General features: G+C 38.5%; 1 protein-coding gene across 6 annotated transcripts in view; it reads right to left on the bottom strand.

The window, feature by feature from the left end:
- Positions 1-19,035, bottom strand: part of Fggy (FGGY carbohydrate kinase domain containing) — a 380,313-nt gene that overhangs the window by 217,511 nt on the left and 143,767 nt on the right. For all 6 annotated transcript variants that reach the window (XR_007211617.1, XM_048351429.1, XM_048351432.1 and 3 more), the window contains exon 6: positions 15,022-15,137. Coding sequence is in view for 5 of the 6 variants with exons in the window: in XM_048351429.1 (XP_048207386.1) it covers positions 15,022-15,137 (116 nt within the window). In the remaining variant the exon portion in view is untranslated. The remainder of the gene's footprint in view (positions 1-15,021; positions 15,138-19,035) is intronic.

Raw genomic sequence — 19,035 nt, 5'->3', positions numbered from 1 at the left:
CAACAATGTAGAAAATGAAAATTAGTCATTACTGTCTCATCACCCAGTATCTAACAGTTGGAAGATATCTGAGACATCAGTTATTCTAATAAACATCACAGTATGGCTGGGGAGTATCACCAAAGAATTTATTAGAAATACCATTTCTCAGGCCCCTGCTCAGGACTTCTGGTTCAGAAATTAAGTTAGGGCATAAGTTCAGTAAAACCCTATAGGTGGTTCTGATGATAAAATTCAATCCCTTCAGTTTATGGAGGATTTATTTTTCCAAAATCAACTTTTATAATTTCTAGATATAAAAGTGCAAAATTTAACAGTTCTCTTTTTGTCAAATTTATCATTTCTTAGTTGTAAATAATTGTGATATTATTTTACCCCTCTGAGATTCAGTTTCCTTATCCGCAAAATGAGAATAATATCGTTTTATGGTATCTACGACAGTCGAATGATACTAAAAGATGCAGAATGTACATAGAGAGACTACCACATAAATGCATATATATGTACATTATATGTACAAAATACGTTTTTCACATACACAGAAACATGCATACAAAACTATAATTCTGTTGGGAAATAAAATCAGAATTCTTATATTCCTAAACATGCATATATAAAACCATATAAAACCAGGTTTTTTTTTGGTAGGGTATGAACGTACTTGAATATAAAAACATTTGTTCATGATTCATTAAGTGTACTTGAGGTTACGGTTTGCTACCATGAAGGCTGCAGGCTTCACTTTAGATTTGTGTTGGCAAACCCACAGGAAGTTCTAACATCAGGCTGCCTTTTGAAACTATTCCAAAGTGACCTAAGCCATTAAGAGAGGACTCAGCTGGTGATAAAAGGATCCTGGTAAACATGAACATCAACTTGACAAACACATTCATTTGGAGACATATAACCCTTGGTCTGTACCCCTATAAACAGAATTTTCAGAATAGTTTAGTGTACTCAGGAGAGTGTGGATCTTGCTCACCATCTGGTTAAAAGAGCTAGTGTTCTCATACTTGCATAGCTGGGCTCACGATGGCATATAGAAATAAATCAGTTACACTGGCCAAGAAGCAGTTAGCAAAGACCTAAACTAGAATTCACAACATCAGGAAATAGGATCTATAAAACAGATTTTTTTTCCTATCAGTTTTTACAAGATACTCTGTGAAACAGAGCCGAACACATATATGTTCCCATGGGCAAACACATGTTTTTCATATGCCCAGAGCCGAGATAAAGTGGTGAGTATACCCCTTGAAAAGTCCCTGTCTTACCACGTGAAAAATCTTTTGAGTTCAGTTTCTTGTTTAGACTGTTAGCTTTATGAATATGAAGTCAAAGTATTGATAGTGTACATGGGCATGTCTGAGTAGAAACACTGATGGGGTCTGCCGTCAAGCAAACAGAGCTCATGGGAACCTGTGCCTAGAGACTTCCAGGCACAGGCAACAGCATCCCAAGGTTAAGTTGGTGATTGACTTCTGCAAAACTGTTTTCCTGGTATGTGCATCTTATTACATACATACAGATTTACTTTCCTCTTGGCTCCCACATGTCCATGTTTCTGATGAGGAGAGGATATGCTAAAGAAATCGGAGTACTCAGTAAAGACAGGAAACACTGGACACAAATTGTGCACAGAACCATGAGAAACCCAGGCTGGAGCATTAGCTAGTGGACAGAATGGCCCAGGTTATATAAATTTTAAGAACCTCAGTCATCCTATCTATAAAGTAGATTAAGTATCTCCTCTATCCTTTCTGAGTACTACCATTCTAAACTTATTTTTTTTTTAATTTAAAGAATTCTTCATACCATTTTCTTAGTTAAAATCCTTAAGTAGTTCTCTCTAACCTAATACATGGTTTTCTAAGTGTTTTGATTGCCACCAACAAAAAGACTTGGGCAGCAACTCCCAACATGCCTATTTCTTACTTTACAAATTATTACATTGCAAATCATGTAGTGCTGATTTTGTTTTGGTGATACTGGGGTGTGACTCAGGGCCTTGCACTTGCTAAGGTAGCTGTTTTACCTCTGAGATATACCCCTAACCACCCTTGCATTTTATTGGCAATGGGTTTGAGGTAGAGTCTTACTTCCTACTCAGGCACATGCCTTAACCTCAACTTGCCTACTTTAGGCTTCTTACAAGAAGTTGAAATGAGATGGAGGCTACAATACCAATGTCACCTTTTTTTTCCATTGAGATGGAGCATTGTACACATTTCTGTCTATCTTAGCTCGAACTGGATCAATAGAAATGAAAGAGAATGAAGTAAAAATGAAGACAATCAGGAATTCTAATTTTTCTCTATACCCAAATGAACATTTTGCTTGATACTAGCTTGGAAATAAAATCCTATTTGGAGATGTCTGATATACAGAATAAAGTTGAAGCTTCTCAACATCACACAGAATAACAATGCTATTTCACTCAGTTCTTCCCCTGGAAAACACTGAACTAAGACCTCTGGAGATCTCTTTTTCTCTAACTTCCCTCACAGATAATGGTATTCAGTGAATGCGCCTTGTAGCAATGAGATGGAGGCTGAAGAGATGGGGTAAAATCTCCTGGGTAACATCTTGAGAACAGAGCAGAGTCCATTATCATATACACATTTTTCTCTTTGCTCTAGTCTTTCTTTGGCCTAGAACATAGATTTGAGCTGGAGGGAGTACCATGAAACCATGAAGGGAGGTGAGCATAGTGTAGTGCAGAGAAGAGAAATAAGGGATGCCTAGAGATTGGAGGACAAAATGGTGTCAGATGAGGAGGCCAAAGTGAAAAAGCTCCACCACAACACAAACCACCTGCAAAAGCACTGGGAAGATTTGGGCAACTTGTGCTGGTAAGTCTGAGGTGTTGGATTTTCATGATAAAAGTTCATGAAGGCTAGGCAGTGCAGGAAGGAATAAAGACTGCAGTTTCCATTATGTGAGAAGTGCCTAGATGCCTGTTGACTTGTCAAGGTAAGAGATCATGGAAACAGAGACTTGGTAGCACTTATAAGTGGACAGGTTTCATGGTAACTGATGGTTTATCCCTAAAGGAGATGATGTAGTTAGAGCTTTCAGAACAAATTGGGGGTGGCGGGGGGGGTAGGTGGGGGGAAAGAGACTGCTCATTAAGATTAACTATATAAAACAAAATTAGAAAATCAAAGAAAAACCTTTTCCTCTCAGCTTGCAATCAGAATAATGAGGCTTCTGGTGGCCGGGGGGGAAATCATACTATATAGAGGACTGTGATAAATTCATGGCCTTGCCTACAAGGCTTTCGATGCCATTCAATAACCCCAATGCTTCGTCATTATATACTCCCATTTTCCAAGCTTCTATTTTAAGAAATATTTATTGTGTTCTAGACTATTTTGTATATTCTAGCTTATCTTAGAACATATTTTAAGAAACTGATAACAAGTAGGCAAAGACAAAATCAGGTAAGAGGGATTAAATAGTCAATAAAAGCCAGGATGGGAACAAAAGGAATTGATAAGAACTTAGTTATGACTCATTGCCCGCTACAGATGAGTCTCAGTGGGGGTGGGGGGTACACATGCATGCATGTGCCAATACTGGCTTGAACTCAGGGCCTGGGTGCTGTGCTCTCAACTTTTGTGCTTAAGGCTGATGCTCTGCTATTTCAGTCCCAGCTCCTCTTTGGTGTTCTAAGCGAAGACAAGAATTTCAAGGACTTCCCTGCCAGGGCTGGCTTCAAACTTTGCTCCTCAGATCTCAGCCTCCTGAGTAGCTTGGAGTACAGACATAAGCCATAGGCACTTGGTTTTGTTTTTTTTCTTAAAGGGTACTCACATCAAAGGTGGAGAGGGGAAGAGAAGGAATAGGGGGAAGAGGAGGAGAGGGAAGGGAAGAAAATGGAGGGGGGAAGGGAAGGAAGGGAAGGGATGGTAAGCTAAACTAAGCTAACCTAAAAAAACAAAAACCCCAAACCCCAAAACCCTTATGATACTTTGGATACTCAGAAGAAACATGACTTTTCTTGGGAGCGGCTTCTGTCTGAGGTCACTAAACCCACCAAGCTGAGGCATTACTTTCCCCATGAGACCCTTACAGGTTAAGCAGCTTGATTTTAGTCATTCAGCTAGTACTTGGCAGGAAGATGTTGCAAACTCATGTCTATCTGGCTGCAAAACCATGTTCTTTCCATTATCCCAAGATGCATCTGAAAAAGAAATGTTCCTTCCCCCAGCAGCCCAAGTCAACAACAGCTCTCAGTGTCCCATGCCCCTAACAGACAAAGACATTGTAGAAGCCTTGTTCTGCATCTTAACAATTCCTCAGCAGTTTCTATACTTTCAGACAACTGCACAGCTCATAGAAAAGAAGAGGGAGAAGGGAGAACAGAGCATGAAGTATTAATAAACACTGTAAAATCATTACCCCGTCCCTTAAGTAGCCTTTGAAGTAAGGGCAGTGTGGAGCAACACTACAGGAGGTTTCGTCTCCTTCCTAACAGATTGTATCTTTCAATAGCTGAAAGGGTATGAAAATTTAACGAAATATTTAATGTATTTCTAGGTTTTATGATACCACAAAGAGATCAACCTTGTTGCACTGGCCACAAGAACACAAGGGTGGAAGAGAAGGTTGGTCCATGACTCATCACCTCCTCATGCCCGCAGAAGCCATCTGAGCACAGGCAACCTTCTGGGATCAACAGGGTTCATAAAATGCAGCACCTGCCAGAAAATCCTGCAGAAGGCCATTATTCAACCGGTGACCCTAACCTGACCACAGCAGCCCTCCGACATGGATTCTCAGAAAGGTTAGCCCATTCTGGGAAACTAAAGGTCATGGGTATCTCTAAGACAAAACTCACAGAATTGGGTGAGGGACACTACAGAGGAGCAGAGGGAAGGTCACTCCAGACACTGAGCTCACCACCTTATCAACTTTGTGATCAAGTGCAGCTAAGAAGAAGAGCAATGGCCTGTCACAATCAATGCAAGAAGGCTGGTCATGGGCAATGGCTGCTTTTCAAGAACATTGGATTAGCTGACCTCTAAATGGATAGCAATAATGGCATGGGGCTAAATGTCCAGCTAGGGGGAAAAAAACAAGTCCTCAGTTAATAATTTTCAGAAAATGGGAGGTCTCAAATTTTGAGCTGTAGATTGCAATGAGATTAAAACACAGGCAGCTTTGCAAAGTATCATTCTGTGCATTCTTCCCCAGTATTCCACAGGAGAGCCATCCTTGGCCCGCTCTCCAGAACTATTTCAGGGAAAGAGAAGAAGACCATTAGAGGCAGCCCTTACCCTTTATGGAGAACAGCAATCTAATGCAGAGGAGTGACATATTCTGCTGTTACACAGAATGAGTTTAGAATCTTGCACCAGGATTTACTAATTTTTTTGCTTTGGGAGGTAATTTCATGAGGTTGGGTAAATCCAAACTGTTCCACTGTTTCTTGTATTGACCAGATCTAAAGCATCTATTTCATACAGGCCAATTTCCTATAGGTATATGGCATTGTGTCAGTAGCTTTTAGAAATGTGAGGCCACATGATTTCAGTTACAATCAAACCAGGACTAGTGCTTTCACTGACTTTGATTTTGAGCATTGTGGCTCAGATTCAAGAGGCTGTGCAGGCTTCTGATCAGATGTGTAGTCTCTGGACACTTAATCTCTGGCATTGCTACTGATGACCTTGAGCAGCTCACTCAACCTCTTGGCGCCTCAATTCTCTCATCAGTAAAATGAATATAGTAGTACTTACATGGAGTTATTAAGGGTATTCAATGAATTGATATTAGTAGGCATCTAGAAGCAATTGGTACATAATACATAAATGTTCAGTTGGTTTAAATCCTTAGCAATGAAGCATGTTCCAAGAAATCTAAGTTATTAAATTTATCTGTACACCATTGAGGAGCTACATTTTTCCCATCTGTGTATTTTTTTTTAAAGAAAGACATGGATGTAAGTGTTGGGGATTCAGCTTTGGCCTTGAGGGGGAAGGGCAAGGAGAGCTATCCCAAAATGCTGCCCTTCCCCCAGCCCTGGGGCAGTGTGAAAGCAAGCCACACCTCTCTGGGTCCGGAACCAGAATCGGTGGCTTTGTGACTAGCCCCCCAACTTCTCGCCAGCTAGCACGTGTGCTCCCCTTTTCGCGGGCTTTGCCCAGACGGCGGTACTATGGGAGTGACGTTAGCCCATGGGGGGGTCCTGGGGAGCCGCCCGTGGACTGACAAGCTCACTGGCCTATCGCCAGCTCCTGGTCTATCACCACTTTTCTTGTCACCTCTCCTGGTATAAGTTGTTAGCCCCTCCCTTTATTAAACCAGATTGCTCTAGAAGCTTTCTCCGAGACTCCTCATGCACCTGGCTTCCTTCGTGGGTAAGGAGGGAGGAAAAGGGGATCTCGTTAGGCTATATGCACCTGAGGCCTACCCTAACTCCCCCACTCCACTCTGGCCTGCCTGCTAGTCCGGCAGCCAGGGGAGAGGGTGAGAAAGGGAGCACAGATAAGAGAGTAAGCTTAGCATCCCCGCGCCAGGGTAGGCAAACCTAGCCTGGCATGTAAGTTTATCCCTGATCTTAAATAAATATATCATGTTAATTTTAGCTCACCATTCTGATGATCTTCTATTGTTTACTTACTTGTTTTGTTATTGATTGATTGTGCTGGTAATGGAGTTTAAACTCAACCATGGGCACTGGCCCTTAACTTTTTCACACAAGACTATCACTCTACCATCTTAGCCACTTCCAGCTTTTTAGTAATTGGGTATAAGTTGCTCAAGGGATCCCTGCCTAGACTTTGAACTACGGTCCTCAGATCCTCAGCTTCCTGAGTAGCTAGGATTACACGCATTTGCCATTGGTGCCTGGCAATCTTCAAATGTTTTAAATCATTTGATTCAATGTATTATCTATAGTTATCTATTCTGCATCATTTACAAACCTATCCAGCAAGCCTTCTATATCTTTATCTAAGACGCTGATTGAAAATATCGAAAAGGGTAAGTTAAAATGCAAAGGCATGTGTCGGATCACCACAGGCACATGAGGGAGTGAGATCGAGTCCTATGAATATGTCATTCAACTCAAACATCTCTATTTTGTCTAGAAGGGAACTGATAAAAATTTTCTCAAAAATACATTTTATCAAATACATGGTACATTTCTTTTATGCTATTTTATTAATCTACTAAAAACACTAAAAATTCTAACCTATTGTGCACTCAACAATATTTAAGAAACTTCTATTCTACCAAGAAGCATAAATTATGCAAGAATGAGGTGATATCAAATAGTTAAAAGTGCTAAGAAGATACTGCTGGTATGCAAAGGAGTATTAGCTCTGTGGTAAGGCATGGCTCTCCTCTTCACATTTGAGCTGAGGTCTGAGCAAAGACAAAGAGAGAGACGTGGTTATTTTAGGAAGAGCCATTCCAGAGAGAGGGCAGGGCTAATGCAAAAGCTATATGCTCTAGAAATATTTGAAGGAAAAATAAAACAGGCTAGTGTGGTTGGATGCTGAACATGTGGTGGCATGGTAAGCAATTCAAGTCACAGAGAGATCCTTAAACACTTTTTTGAATATGGCAAGGACTTTAGATCAACACACACATGCACACTCACACACATATACACTCACATACATACATCACACACGAAGACAATGTAGAGATCTATGTGGGACAGTAACATAATCTGACTTATATTTTTAAAATATCATGCTGGGTGCTCTGTGGAAAATGGATTATCAAAGGGAAGAAAAGAAGCAAGGAGAACATTTAAGAGGCTGACACACTAATCCAGCAAGGGACACAAAATGCTTTGAACTAGGTTAGTAACACTAAAGAGGGATAAAAATATCTAATTTGGGGTCCATTTTGGAGCAAAATACAAAGGACTTGTCAACGAGAGGATATTAAGCTGTAAGAGAAAGAGAAGCATCATGAATGATTTTCAGGCCTGGGTTCTCATCAACAGAGAGAATTGAGGGACCTTTTACAATATATACAAAAAATAGTATGGTGAGTTATTGGCTTATGATGACAACAACTGCTCCACTTATGCATCTATCATACGTGCATTTGATAGTGATGTTATTCAAAGCAGACAGACTTAAACTATTAATAGTTAGTTGTGGAATCAAAAGCAGATAGCAACAAGCAGGTTCTATTGAAGCATGGACAATGCACCGACAACCTAGCCAGGGCCAGGATTAATGAGAAAAAAAATTCCAAGGAAAAGCTACACCTGTGGTTAGATAACATGGTTATTCACAGTAATCTGCGATAATCTTAATAACATTCCCTTTCACAACTGCATGCTTAATAATCAAAACAGATTCTGTTTATCATTATGGATGTAGGTTAATATTTTCTAAGGACTAAACTTATTGAGATAGTGATGACCATTTTCTATATCTGAGAAGCTATTTAGTTTTACTCTGTGAGGCCACAAAATCACATCTGGAACTTATTTTCTTGCTTAGGGATGTCCAGTTGGCATGCCAATGTAAAATTGACTAACATGGTCAAAATTTTCTCGTAGGTTTCCTGTTTCTCAACTACATTTGGTCTTGATGAAGCTACTTCTCCCAAATCACTGGTGACATTGGAAAAATCCAGTTATCGCATGGTCATACGTGAAGTCTGGACAATGAATTAAGTGAATTATTCAGTGCTTAGTTCCATTCCTATGATGGTACTTTAACTGGTATAAATGTGTTTTAAAAGAGTCAAGCAGAAGAACTGGCATAAAGCAGTCAAATGACCCCAGACATGGGAGTCAAAGATCTGATTTATGGTCTTAGCAGTATCACTACAATGCTACAAGGTGAAGAAAATCCATCTCATGTCCCTAAGTCTCAGTTTGTGTATGTAAATTAAGGGCATTCAAGTAGCATCTCTATGGTTCTTTCCAACTCAACAATTTGATATTTCCCTAGCAGTAGGAAGATAATTTGAGGGTTCAGCTCACTTCTGGGGGCTTACAATTATCTTCCAGAAGCCACTGTGTGGAGAGGAGCATTTCCATAAAATTTCAGGTATAGCAAAGCTGCCATAAGGTAGTCATCCCTTCTTCCCCATCCTCCTGGCTCTGTAGAGCTATTCTTGAAAGGGAGGGCAGATGAAGTGGTACTGCTGGGAATGTAGGGAGTGGGAGCACAATGTAGAACAGTTTTGAGAGAATGAATATTTCTCCATCCAGGTGCCAAAGTGCACTTAAACATAAAAAGAGCAACATTTCCATAAGCTGCATAAGCCACAATTTTCTGGGATATCTGATATCCTATTTCAGTTTCAAAATAAACATTTATGGAAGGGAAGGTAGCTAATAGATATTGTATATAATTATGGGAAGATGGGGTTGGGACACACACACACACACACACACACACACACACATACACACACAGGAGCTTAAAAAAAACCTCCTTTACTGGGCCCTGTCACTATGAGTTTTATTTGTGGTATTGGTAAGAGTAGCAATTGGAATGATCTCTTGAAAGAAATGGAGCAAATTTTGTTATGTTGAGTCTCTTACCAGTGATCCATCTTCAAGGAATGATGGAAAGTTCTACTAGAAGTTAGTCTCTTGTCCTCTCTCCCAACATCTACCACTCTATTCTTCCTCATCCAGTCCATTCCCAATAAGATACAACACATTCAATCATTCATGGACACCTTGCACTCCTCTATATATGTAAGCTATTACTTATAAAACATTCCTTCTGCTATGGAAATCACCTCCCTTTTTTTGCTAGTAAAATGCCATGTTATATTTTTCAGATCCATATAATCTATCAATTTATGAGAAAACATTTGCAATACCACTGCTGTTAGTGATGTCTTGCCTCACTTATCCAGCGCATGGGACATCCCTAAACACACTGAAAACCTTGAGGCTGTGATTTTTTTTATTTATTCAACTCTGCCCTCAGAAGTCAGATCCTCAAGAGGACCAAGAGGAATTCATCTTTATATTTAATGTACTAAGCTCGGCACAAGGCACATAAGAGGCACTCAGTACTTGTAGCTGGCTGGACTGATACATGCATGATTAGGTCACTAACTGGCATGGAGAACTCTGGGCCATTCTCTGTCAGGAAGAAGTTTGACATTAATGCGTAAAATAAGGCAACACAATAGTCAGAGATATGTACTTGTTTCCAAATATTGGGATGACCTTGTGATATAGCTTGGATAGGAATAAGAGTACTGGGAAAGAGCAAAGTCTTAGGAAGAGGGGAAGAGGCAAAGCCTAATGCAGAGCACTCAGGGAAGGGACTCATTCAATACATAGGAGATGGTGTGCAGGGCTCCACAAAACAGACAAGGCTAGGAGTTACTATAGCCAAAGGTTCCAGACTTACAATGGAAAGTAGCAAGAATTTCACCTGTATCACATGACACAAAGACAAAATAGCAGCAGTCAGTAACTTCTGAATGACAGAATAATAATACTGAACTGCATGGCTTGTTTGCAACAAATGAAAATGCACCTCACATTCTAAAGAATGAATAGATGAATACCTGTAAATACATCAATTTCTTTTAGAAAATTAAGAACAATAGGCACACTAATAGGTTGCAAATTATTTTATAAACTTCTGTCCTATAGATGGTATCAGTAAGTTCAAGTTTCTAGCTTTGGCCATGATTTACACTGATAGTGGAAACCCTTCCTTCCAGAATATTCCCATGAGGGGATTTTCTTCTCTTTCTTCCAAGGTAGACGAAAATGAACAAGAACCCTCTCATCTTGTGTCTCTCTACTCTCATGTACTCCATCTCTAGGAAGAGTAATCACTTAGATGATATGTGAGAGCTGAAAGAATGAAACACCGTGGGGGAGGAGGTGGCCACATCCTAAACACTGAGTCAATAAAAGCTTGAAATAGGTCTCTTCTTGATCTGCCTACACTCAGGCAAATGATTCTGAGTTCATAAACCAAGCAGATGAAATGAATTTTACTATAGGCCAATATGGCTAGATTTAGTTTGTCTTTGCCCCAGGTTCTTTACATGCCAATCAATGGTTTAATCAGTGGTTTAATTGATATCCTAGGGATCTCAAGGCCCAGCCTCATTGCAAATACAAGTGGGAGACCTCCATGGCTCAGAGAAGAACCATTATACTGTGCCTTAGGTGTTTCTGGGAATTATTCTCAACCAGTTGGTACTCACACCAGATCAGTAGTGAGTAGTAGCACATTTATGAGTCCAATCATATTTGTAATTAGCCAACATTTTTCACTTGTACTTTTAAGACGACAAGATGAAACTATCTGAAATGCAGCTTCATTTACTATAGACTTTATTTTACAGAAAAGTAAAATTCTCAAACTTCCTATAATACATTGTTAAAAATATTTCCTGTTCTGAAAAATGTCTGAGAGATTTGCTGTAAGAAATCTGGTTGTAGATCTTCCCTATAACCCAGCCATACCACCCCTGGGCCTCTACCCAGAACATCACAAGCCAAGATACCATAAAAACACTTGAACACCCAGGTTCACTGCTGCACTATCCACAATAGCCAAGTTATAAACAGCCCAGATACCCTACGATAGATGAATGAATCCAAAAAATGTGGTACCTATACATAATGGAATTGTACACGGCCATTAGAAAGAATATTATGTCCTTTGCAAGGAAATGGAAAGAATTACAACAAATCACGTTAAGTGAGGTAAGCCAAGCTCAGAGAGACAAAAGGCACCTGCATTTAGACCTAGCAGAAGCTAGGTCTAAAATACACTAGGTCATAATAAATTATCCAGGTCTAGGCATTCACACACAGTGAGACCAAAGGAAGATACTTTTATGCAACTGATCATACAAGATAATATTTATGAAAATGAACTCCAGGAAATGGGAAAAAGAGGTTTCTTTAGTTGTTGCTGTTTTTCTTTTCTTTTCTTTTCTTTTTGTCCTGTTTATTTGTTTATGTCTTTGGAAAGGTAAGGAGAGGCACAGAAATAGAGGGAAAAGGGTGAACAAATGCAGTAGTGGTACTCATTGGAAGCTATGTTGAAAATGAACTATACAACTTATGTGTGGGTCTGAGCAGACAAAAACTGGGAGAGAGAGAAAGAAGGGATGACACTGTCCAAAAAGAAATGTACTCTTTTCCTGACTTATATAACTGTAATCCCCTGTTTATCACCTTTATAATAACAACAAAAGAAATTTTTAGAAAAGAATAGAGTTGGACTGAATCAATTACCCTGATGTACTTTAAAGAAGCAACTGCTTAAGTAGAAAGTATTAATGGACAGATTACTGTTAACAAGGAATTCATGTCAGAAATTTTCTGCATCTCTGTCACCTAGTGTTATCATTTAATTTAAAGAATCCATTGAAATTCCATTAAGTGTTAAAATATAAATAAAAGCCAAGATGGAATTTGCTCAACAGATTCACATACATTTTCACTAATTCAACAAAAATTTAGTTGGTGTCTACTACAAACCAAGTGACTGAATCCACAGTGTCTACTTTCTACATAATCTCAGAGAGGAGAGAAAACCATTTTTAAAAAGGTAGCCTCTGTTCCCCTCAATAATGTATCTTCTTCCGTGGATACTTTATATGCATTTCTGCTTCTCTCAGAACAGTCAGTAACTCCACATACTTTATATTTCTTTTTTTGTCTGATTTCCTTGATCCCAAATAATGAATTATCTGTAAGGTAACACTGAATTATTTTACATAATGAAACTATAATGCAAACAATCACTCTATATTTCAGCCATCTTACACATATTAATTTTAATAAACTAGCCCACTCCAACAATATACCAAAACACTTTTCCCAGAAAGTAAAATGGCAACTGGGACAAGCTGGAAGGGAGCCTGGATAATCAATTAGAACAGGTGAGATGTTGCTTATCTTCCTAAGGGTCCTTTCTCCTAGCTGATTTCTTCCTTCCTGTTCACTTTTGATAAATGTTCAGGATTAAATAGGTAACCTGGGAATGATTCACATGGGACTGAGGGTCAAAATTTATTGAAATAGATCATTTTATTGGACTATAGATGGATAATCTCTTACACACCCTCTACAAAACATACAGAGAGAGAGAGAGAGAGAGAGAGAGAGAGAGGTTTCAGCTCCCTCCATTAATTCTGAATATTAAACCCTCTAGGAGTTTAATTGTAAAGAAACTTCCTAGTATACTCTTTTCACTCGTTATTTTTTCTTACTTTCTACAGTGTTACCAAACCAAACTATCCAAGTACGAGCACAAGGTAGTAGCATTTCAGCTTTGCAAACTTGCATGTAGTTACTTAAAACGCTGTAAATTTTCCCCTTGTCCTTGAAATGCATTATATAAATATTGCATTTGATCCTTAACTTACACTTCATAAATAATTTATATCAAAAATATTCTTCTATAAGACCATCAGTTGCTGAGGTGTTCAGTTTTCGGGGAAAGCATTTATTTACTGCATGAACCGAGAAGGCGGGTAAAGACTTGGCTAAAAGCTCCACATGGAGCAAATTATGGTAATTGTATTAATGCTCAAGTCCACCACACTCAGTGTTCAAATCTGCTAAAAGGTTTTGTGCTATATTACCCACATGTTGATGAGCAATGAGGCCACTGGAAATATTTAACACTTTATAGGGAGGCTTCCGAGATTCATTTTACATAGTGCCAAGAATTACAAAGAATGTCTGGAAGGGAGCAAGGAGTTTCTGAACATCAAACTGAGAGTAAATATCCTTTTAAATGTCTTCTGCTTTGGGTTCACATTGAAAGTCTAAGCTTAAGTAACCAGAAATGAAAATCAAGGGGAACATCACACAATTAATTTTGATGAATGAGTATGTTTTAATCCATGTATGGCAATATTCTGGTTAATGATATGCCTCCTTAGGACATCCATTAAAAATCCATTAACTTAACAGGCAAAAATCTAATAAAATTACTCTGGAAATTTTCTGCCAGATTAACATTATGGACTTTTAATGAACATTTCTTTAGGTATCGCCCTATTAGTAGAGCTAATATACTAATCAAACATGTGTCTTGTATGCAGTAGGGAAAAGAGGAAAATGTTGAAAAGGAGAGAGGTTATACAATCTGAAGAGAAACCAGAGCATAAGGAAAATGTTAAAATAATCAGAAAATCAAAGGTGAAGTTAGATACAGCCCACAAATGGTGCTACTATAATCAGAAAACATCCTTACCGAATTTTGAAGCAAAATGTACCAGCTACAACAAGTATTAGTCTGTCTTCCTACTAGTTAAGGAATAATTAAGCCATAAAGATGTGTTATGCCCTCTGCTAGTACTGGGGATACAAAAGCAAGTAAGTAAAAATCCTCATGTTCAAGAACTCACAATCTACTATAGAATCAAGATACATAAGCAAGTACAGCTGTGTACCCATGGCTCCTGCTTATATCCTTGCTACTCAGGAGGCTGAGATCAGAGGATCATGGTGCAAAGCCAGACTGGACAGAATAGTTCATGAAACTCTTATTTCAGTTACCCATGAAAAAGCTTGGCCTACAGTCATGGCGTACCCATCATAACTGATTTATTTTACTTATATTTTTATTGTGTTCTGGTAAATAGTTGTACTAAGTAGTTTCAATTTAACATGTCCATGTACGTGTTCAAAACATTTTTATCAGTGTCACCCCCCCTATCATTCTCCCTCTCATTTTCATCTATCCCATCACCATTTATCTTAGTTTCCCAGCTCTATTTTCATGCAGGAACATCTGGTTCTATGATTGCATTCATCCACCATTCTTCTCTCCATTTACCCACCCTCTTCAGACAATACATGTTTCTATTTGGTCCATTTTAGAAAAACAAGTCTTAGGAAAGTAGGATTGGATTCCTATATTGGAATCTCAACAAAATAAACTATATGTGATATATATACACATACATGCATATATGTACATGAATATATATATATATATCAACCCACCGATGTATGACATAAGATATATATGTATAGATGGAAAGATTGATAGATGTGATCATTCTCCAGATTTTCTACCCCTTTACCTATTTTGCTGTAATTATCAGCAACCAAGTCTTCCAAACCAACCGTCTTCCAAAAACTGTCATCCCAGCCTTTATCTGCTGAGTATGTCCATTTGCACACCAGGGAGCAGAGAGACCTAGGGAAAGAAGAGAGAGGTAAAACCAAGGAACTATGTTTCCTTCATGTTTTGGAGAGCATCTATCCAGATTATCTTGAGTAATATGAAGGAAGAAGTTAAGTATGCACCACTGTTTAGATCCGAAGGTCTCCCTGGACACCTGCCCTTCCTTTCACTTTCAGAAAATGTTCCACTCTTTATTTAGATACTGATCAAGCAGTGAATATTTACATTTATATCTATACACACATATATATGTGACAACTGTAAGTTATGACATTGATTAGCTGTTTAATGAAATTAGCTTCATAAACTTTAAAGACAGCATTGATAAATGTGGTTATGTTAAAAGCTATTCGTTATCATTCAGGGATATATGTAAAATATTTATATGAGATGATATGTTGTTTGGGATTGGCTCAAAAATAGCACGTGAAGAAGAATGACATTGTAGACAAGGCAAAACTAGCCTTAGTTGTTGGTCATTGAGGTTTATACTAAACACTGTTTACCACTGAAAATACTTAAAATTCCTGTAATAAAGATTTTTTTTAAGTGCCTGGTGGTTGCTCTGGTCTGGTAAAATGTAACACAGAGGCATTTTCCTTTTCCATTTCATTTCTCATCATTATTAATATTTGACATTACATTTCTAAAAATAATTGGCATTTCTCTAAAAACATGACTTGAAAAGGTTTTCTTAAACTTCTATGTCTCTGTCCTGTGCCCAGAGACTTGGAAAATTCTTCTTCTAGCTTCTTACCCTGATAATTCAAACTTGCACTTTCACATAAACTGAAATTCCAGTTTGGAATTACATATTTTTTTTCTGAGATCCCAGAGCATAAAGTGTATATTTTATCATTATTATTTATCATAACTTGCAATTGTTTTTATATATCTTCCTTGTAGTCCTATTGTTTTTCAATATACTCTCCATATTTTGTCCAGCACAATTTTTAAAAAATGAGATTTGTTACATCAACCCATATTAATCCCATTCATTTGACCTTTGTGATGACTGTGCCCACCACTAGTTTCCATGTGTGATTCCCAGCCTTGCTACCTCCTGTGTACCATCTTGAATCACTTTAGAAGTTTTCTTGTGTCCACTCAAACTGTTCAGGAGGCCTCAATGGAAGGCCTGTTGTTAGTGACTCTTTCCTATGTACAAACAATTCTATTATTGGCAGTCTGTCCACCTATCCACTTCTCTCCCAATAAACCAGCAACTCTTGACATAAAACAAGTCATACTCTTGCAATATTCTCCCATACATGAAAAAAAGGACATTTTTCATTAACAATTAGTTCAATTGTGGCATAAATGCCAGAACATATAGAATGGTGTTAAGTGACAGCAATATATTTAAAAGTACTTAACAAATATATACTACATACACACATACATATGCACAATGTATATATACATACACACGCATACATACATACATACATACATAATCCCTTATAGAAGGTACTTACTCTGAGGGATTCAGAGTAGGTAAACTCCCCTTTGGCACAATGTCTGAAGTGTCAACTATCTGGGAGCTCTCTTAGCTTACTGGGAAGGCAATTATAAACAAAAGACAATGTAGAAGGATTATTTCCGGTAATCCTAGCAAGTAAGATGAATCTTCACTCTCCAAATGCCCCATTAATAGGGGCTTCTGTTCCTCTGCTCTTGACTATATATTCTTGCATCTTACTTGACTTTTGCTCCTCCCATTCATCTTTGTCCACTTGGCAATCTACGAGTTTTCCTTTTTATCTAGTTCCAACTTAGCTCTTCTATCAACATTTCCCTACTATCTGCAAGCCAACTTTATGGCTCTCCTCTAAGGCACCAAGGAAAATTACAAATATGTTACAGTTTTTAACATGTAAGGGAGGTTAACTGTTAACATGGTCCTATACCTTACCCACTTCCACATCTCCACATCCTCTGCCATGTAGCTTGATAGTGGGGAAACTTCCTCCTTAACAGTATAAGTTCTGCCCTGTGGGAAGGGCCACTTTTCTTATCTCTACATTTTGAATTCTGACTGAAGACTGGGTTTAGCTGTAGGAATTCAACAGAAGTTTCTACATATCACTTAAAGACCTTCTATTTGTTTTTTGATTGCTTTCTTGTACCTCTGGCACTGCCATGAGAAGTTCATGCTGAGGTATCCTACAAGTCACACGAGGAGGATCAAAGATGAAAGACATACAGCAATGATCAAAAAAGCACAATCTGGGCTGGGAATATGGCCTAGTGGCAAGAGTGCTCGCCTCGTATACATGAAGCCCTGGGTTTGATTCCTCAGCACCACATATATAGAAAAGGCCAGAAGTGGCGCTGTGGCTCAAGTGGCAGAGTGCTAGCCTTGAGCAAAAAGAAGCCAGGGACAGTGCTCAGGCCCTGAGTTCGAGCCCCAGGACTGGCCCCAAAAGAAAAAAAAAAAAAGCACAATCTGGATCACATACCCCTAGGTGGTTGTGGATCAAGTTGGATCACACAGCCAAGATGTCAGTGAATTAATCAAGCTAAGATCAAAAGACCCACTCACCAGAGCACAAGCTAACAAAGACTCTTATCAGACAACCAAATGACCACTGGGTTCCACTCTGTGCCTTGGTTGTGGTTTGTAAACAAGCAATAGTTAACTCTCAACACTGTACAATGCTAGTAAATTAGTCCAAATATATTTTACTTGCACAATAAAGAGAAAAAGCAAGAATGCCTCATTGCTTATTGCTTATAGCAAATTAGAATAAGTGACTAAAAAGTGTTCTTGGAGTAAAGATGACTGAAGCACTAAGTCTTATGGCTAAAGATGTCTCTGAAAACTCAATCCTCCGTATGGATGGATCAACTATGGTTAGGATTCATTTTTTTTGTATCTCTGTAAGGTACACTATGGGCAATAGGGATGTGCCCTTAAGAACAGAATTAGCATCTTTCACAGACTGCATCTGAAGTTGTAAGCTTTTAGCAAATCTCTACGAGAGAAAGACATGGAGAACTGCATCTTCTTCTTGGTTAAAGGCAAAGTACTAGCAACTGAATAAAGGGTTTTTTTTGCCCTGAGATTTCTATTACAACCAGAGTTTCATCATTTCCCTGAAGTGTTTTTCTGGGCAACTGACCTCCTAGTCACCTTCAGGTCAGCTGTATCTACCAGCTTCTCAGAAGAGCATTGTAGAATTAAACTTAGAAGTAAAGGTCTCTGACAGTTAGAGAGTGCATTAGCAGGCTGTTATTTCTAAGAACAATGCGTAGAAAGAGAGTGCTACTTTTGCCCAGGAAGCCTGTAGAGGAGAGAAGGGACCTTGAACTATTGGTCAGTTTGCTCACCTCCAGCAAGAATATCAGGGCATAAATCCTGTACCTTTCCTAGCATTCAGATTTGTTAATACTGCATAGATCCTCAAAACTTACATGAGCATCAAAAGTGCACAGACCTAAGAGTAGATTTTTTTTTAAGTATAAAACATGGAGAGGCAAGTTTATTTGAAAGAAAATTATATAGAAAATCTGTAAGAAGCAAGTGGCAGGTCTCACTGAAGTAGAAATGATGAAAATATTGGGAGACAACATTAATGATGAAAGCAATGAGAACTTACAAAATAACTTTCTGAAACAAAATCTGATTTTAAATTTAAAATGTGATGCTTTCTACTAAAAGCCAAAAAAAATTAATTGGCTCTGATGGAAATTAAATCAGTGTTCTGGACGACAAAGTGAGGGAACATCTTACTCAAAGTAGCAAAGACACGAAAGGGGACAAATCATGATGGAAGAGGTAAGAAGCTTGGGGAATAGACCTGGTGCCCTGAATGAGAATAACAGAATTCCAGGAGGGATTTCTTAAAAAGGAAAAGGAAAAAGAGAACAGAACAGTTGAGGGAAACATAATAAGTTAATGAATACA

The sequence above is a fragment of the Perognathus longimembris genome, chromosome 7, assembly GCF_023159225.1.
Source record: "Perognathus longimembris pacificus isolate PPM17 chromosome 7, ASM2315922v1, whole genome shotgun sequence".
Lineage (NCBI taxonomy): Eukaryota > Metazoa > Chordata > Mammalia > Rodentia > Heteromyidae > Perognathus > Perognathus longimembris.
The sequence above is the reverse complement of the archived record's forward strand: the minus strand, read 5'-3'. Positions and strand labels throughout refer to the sequence as shown.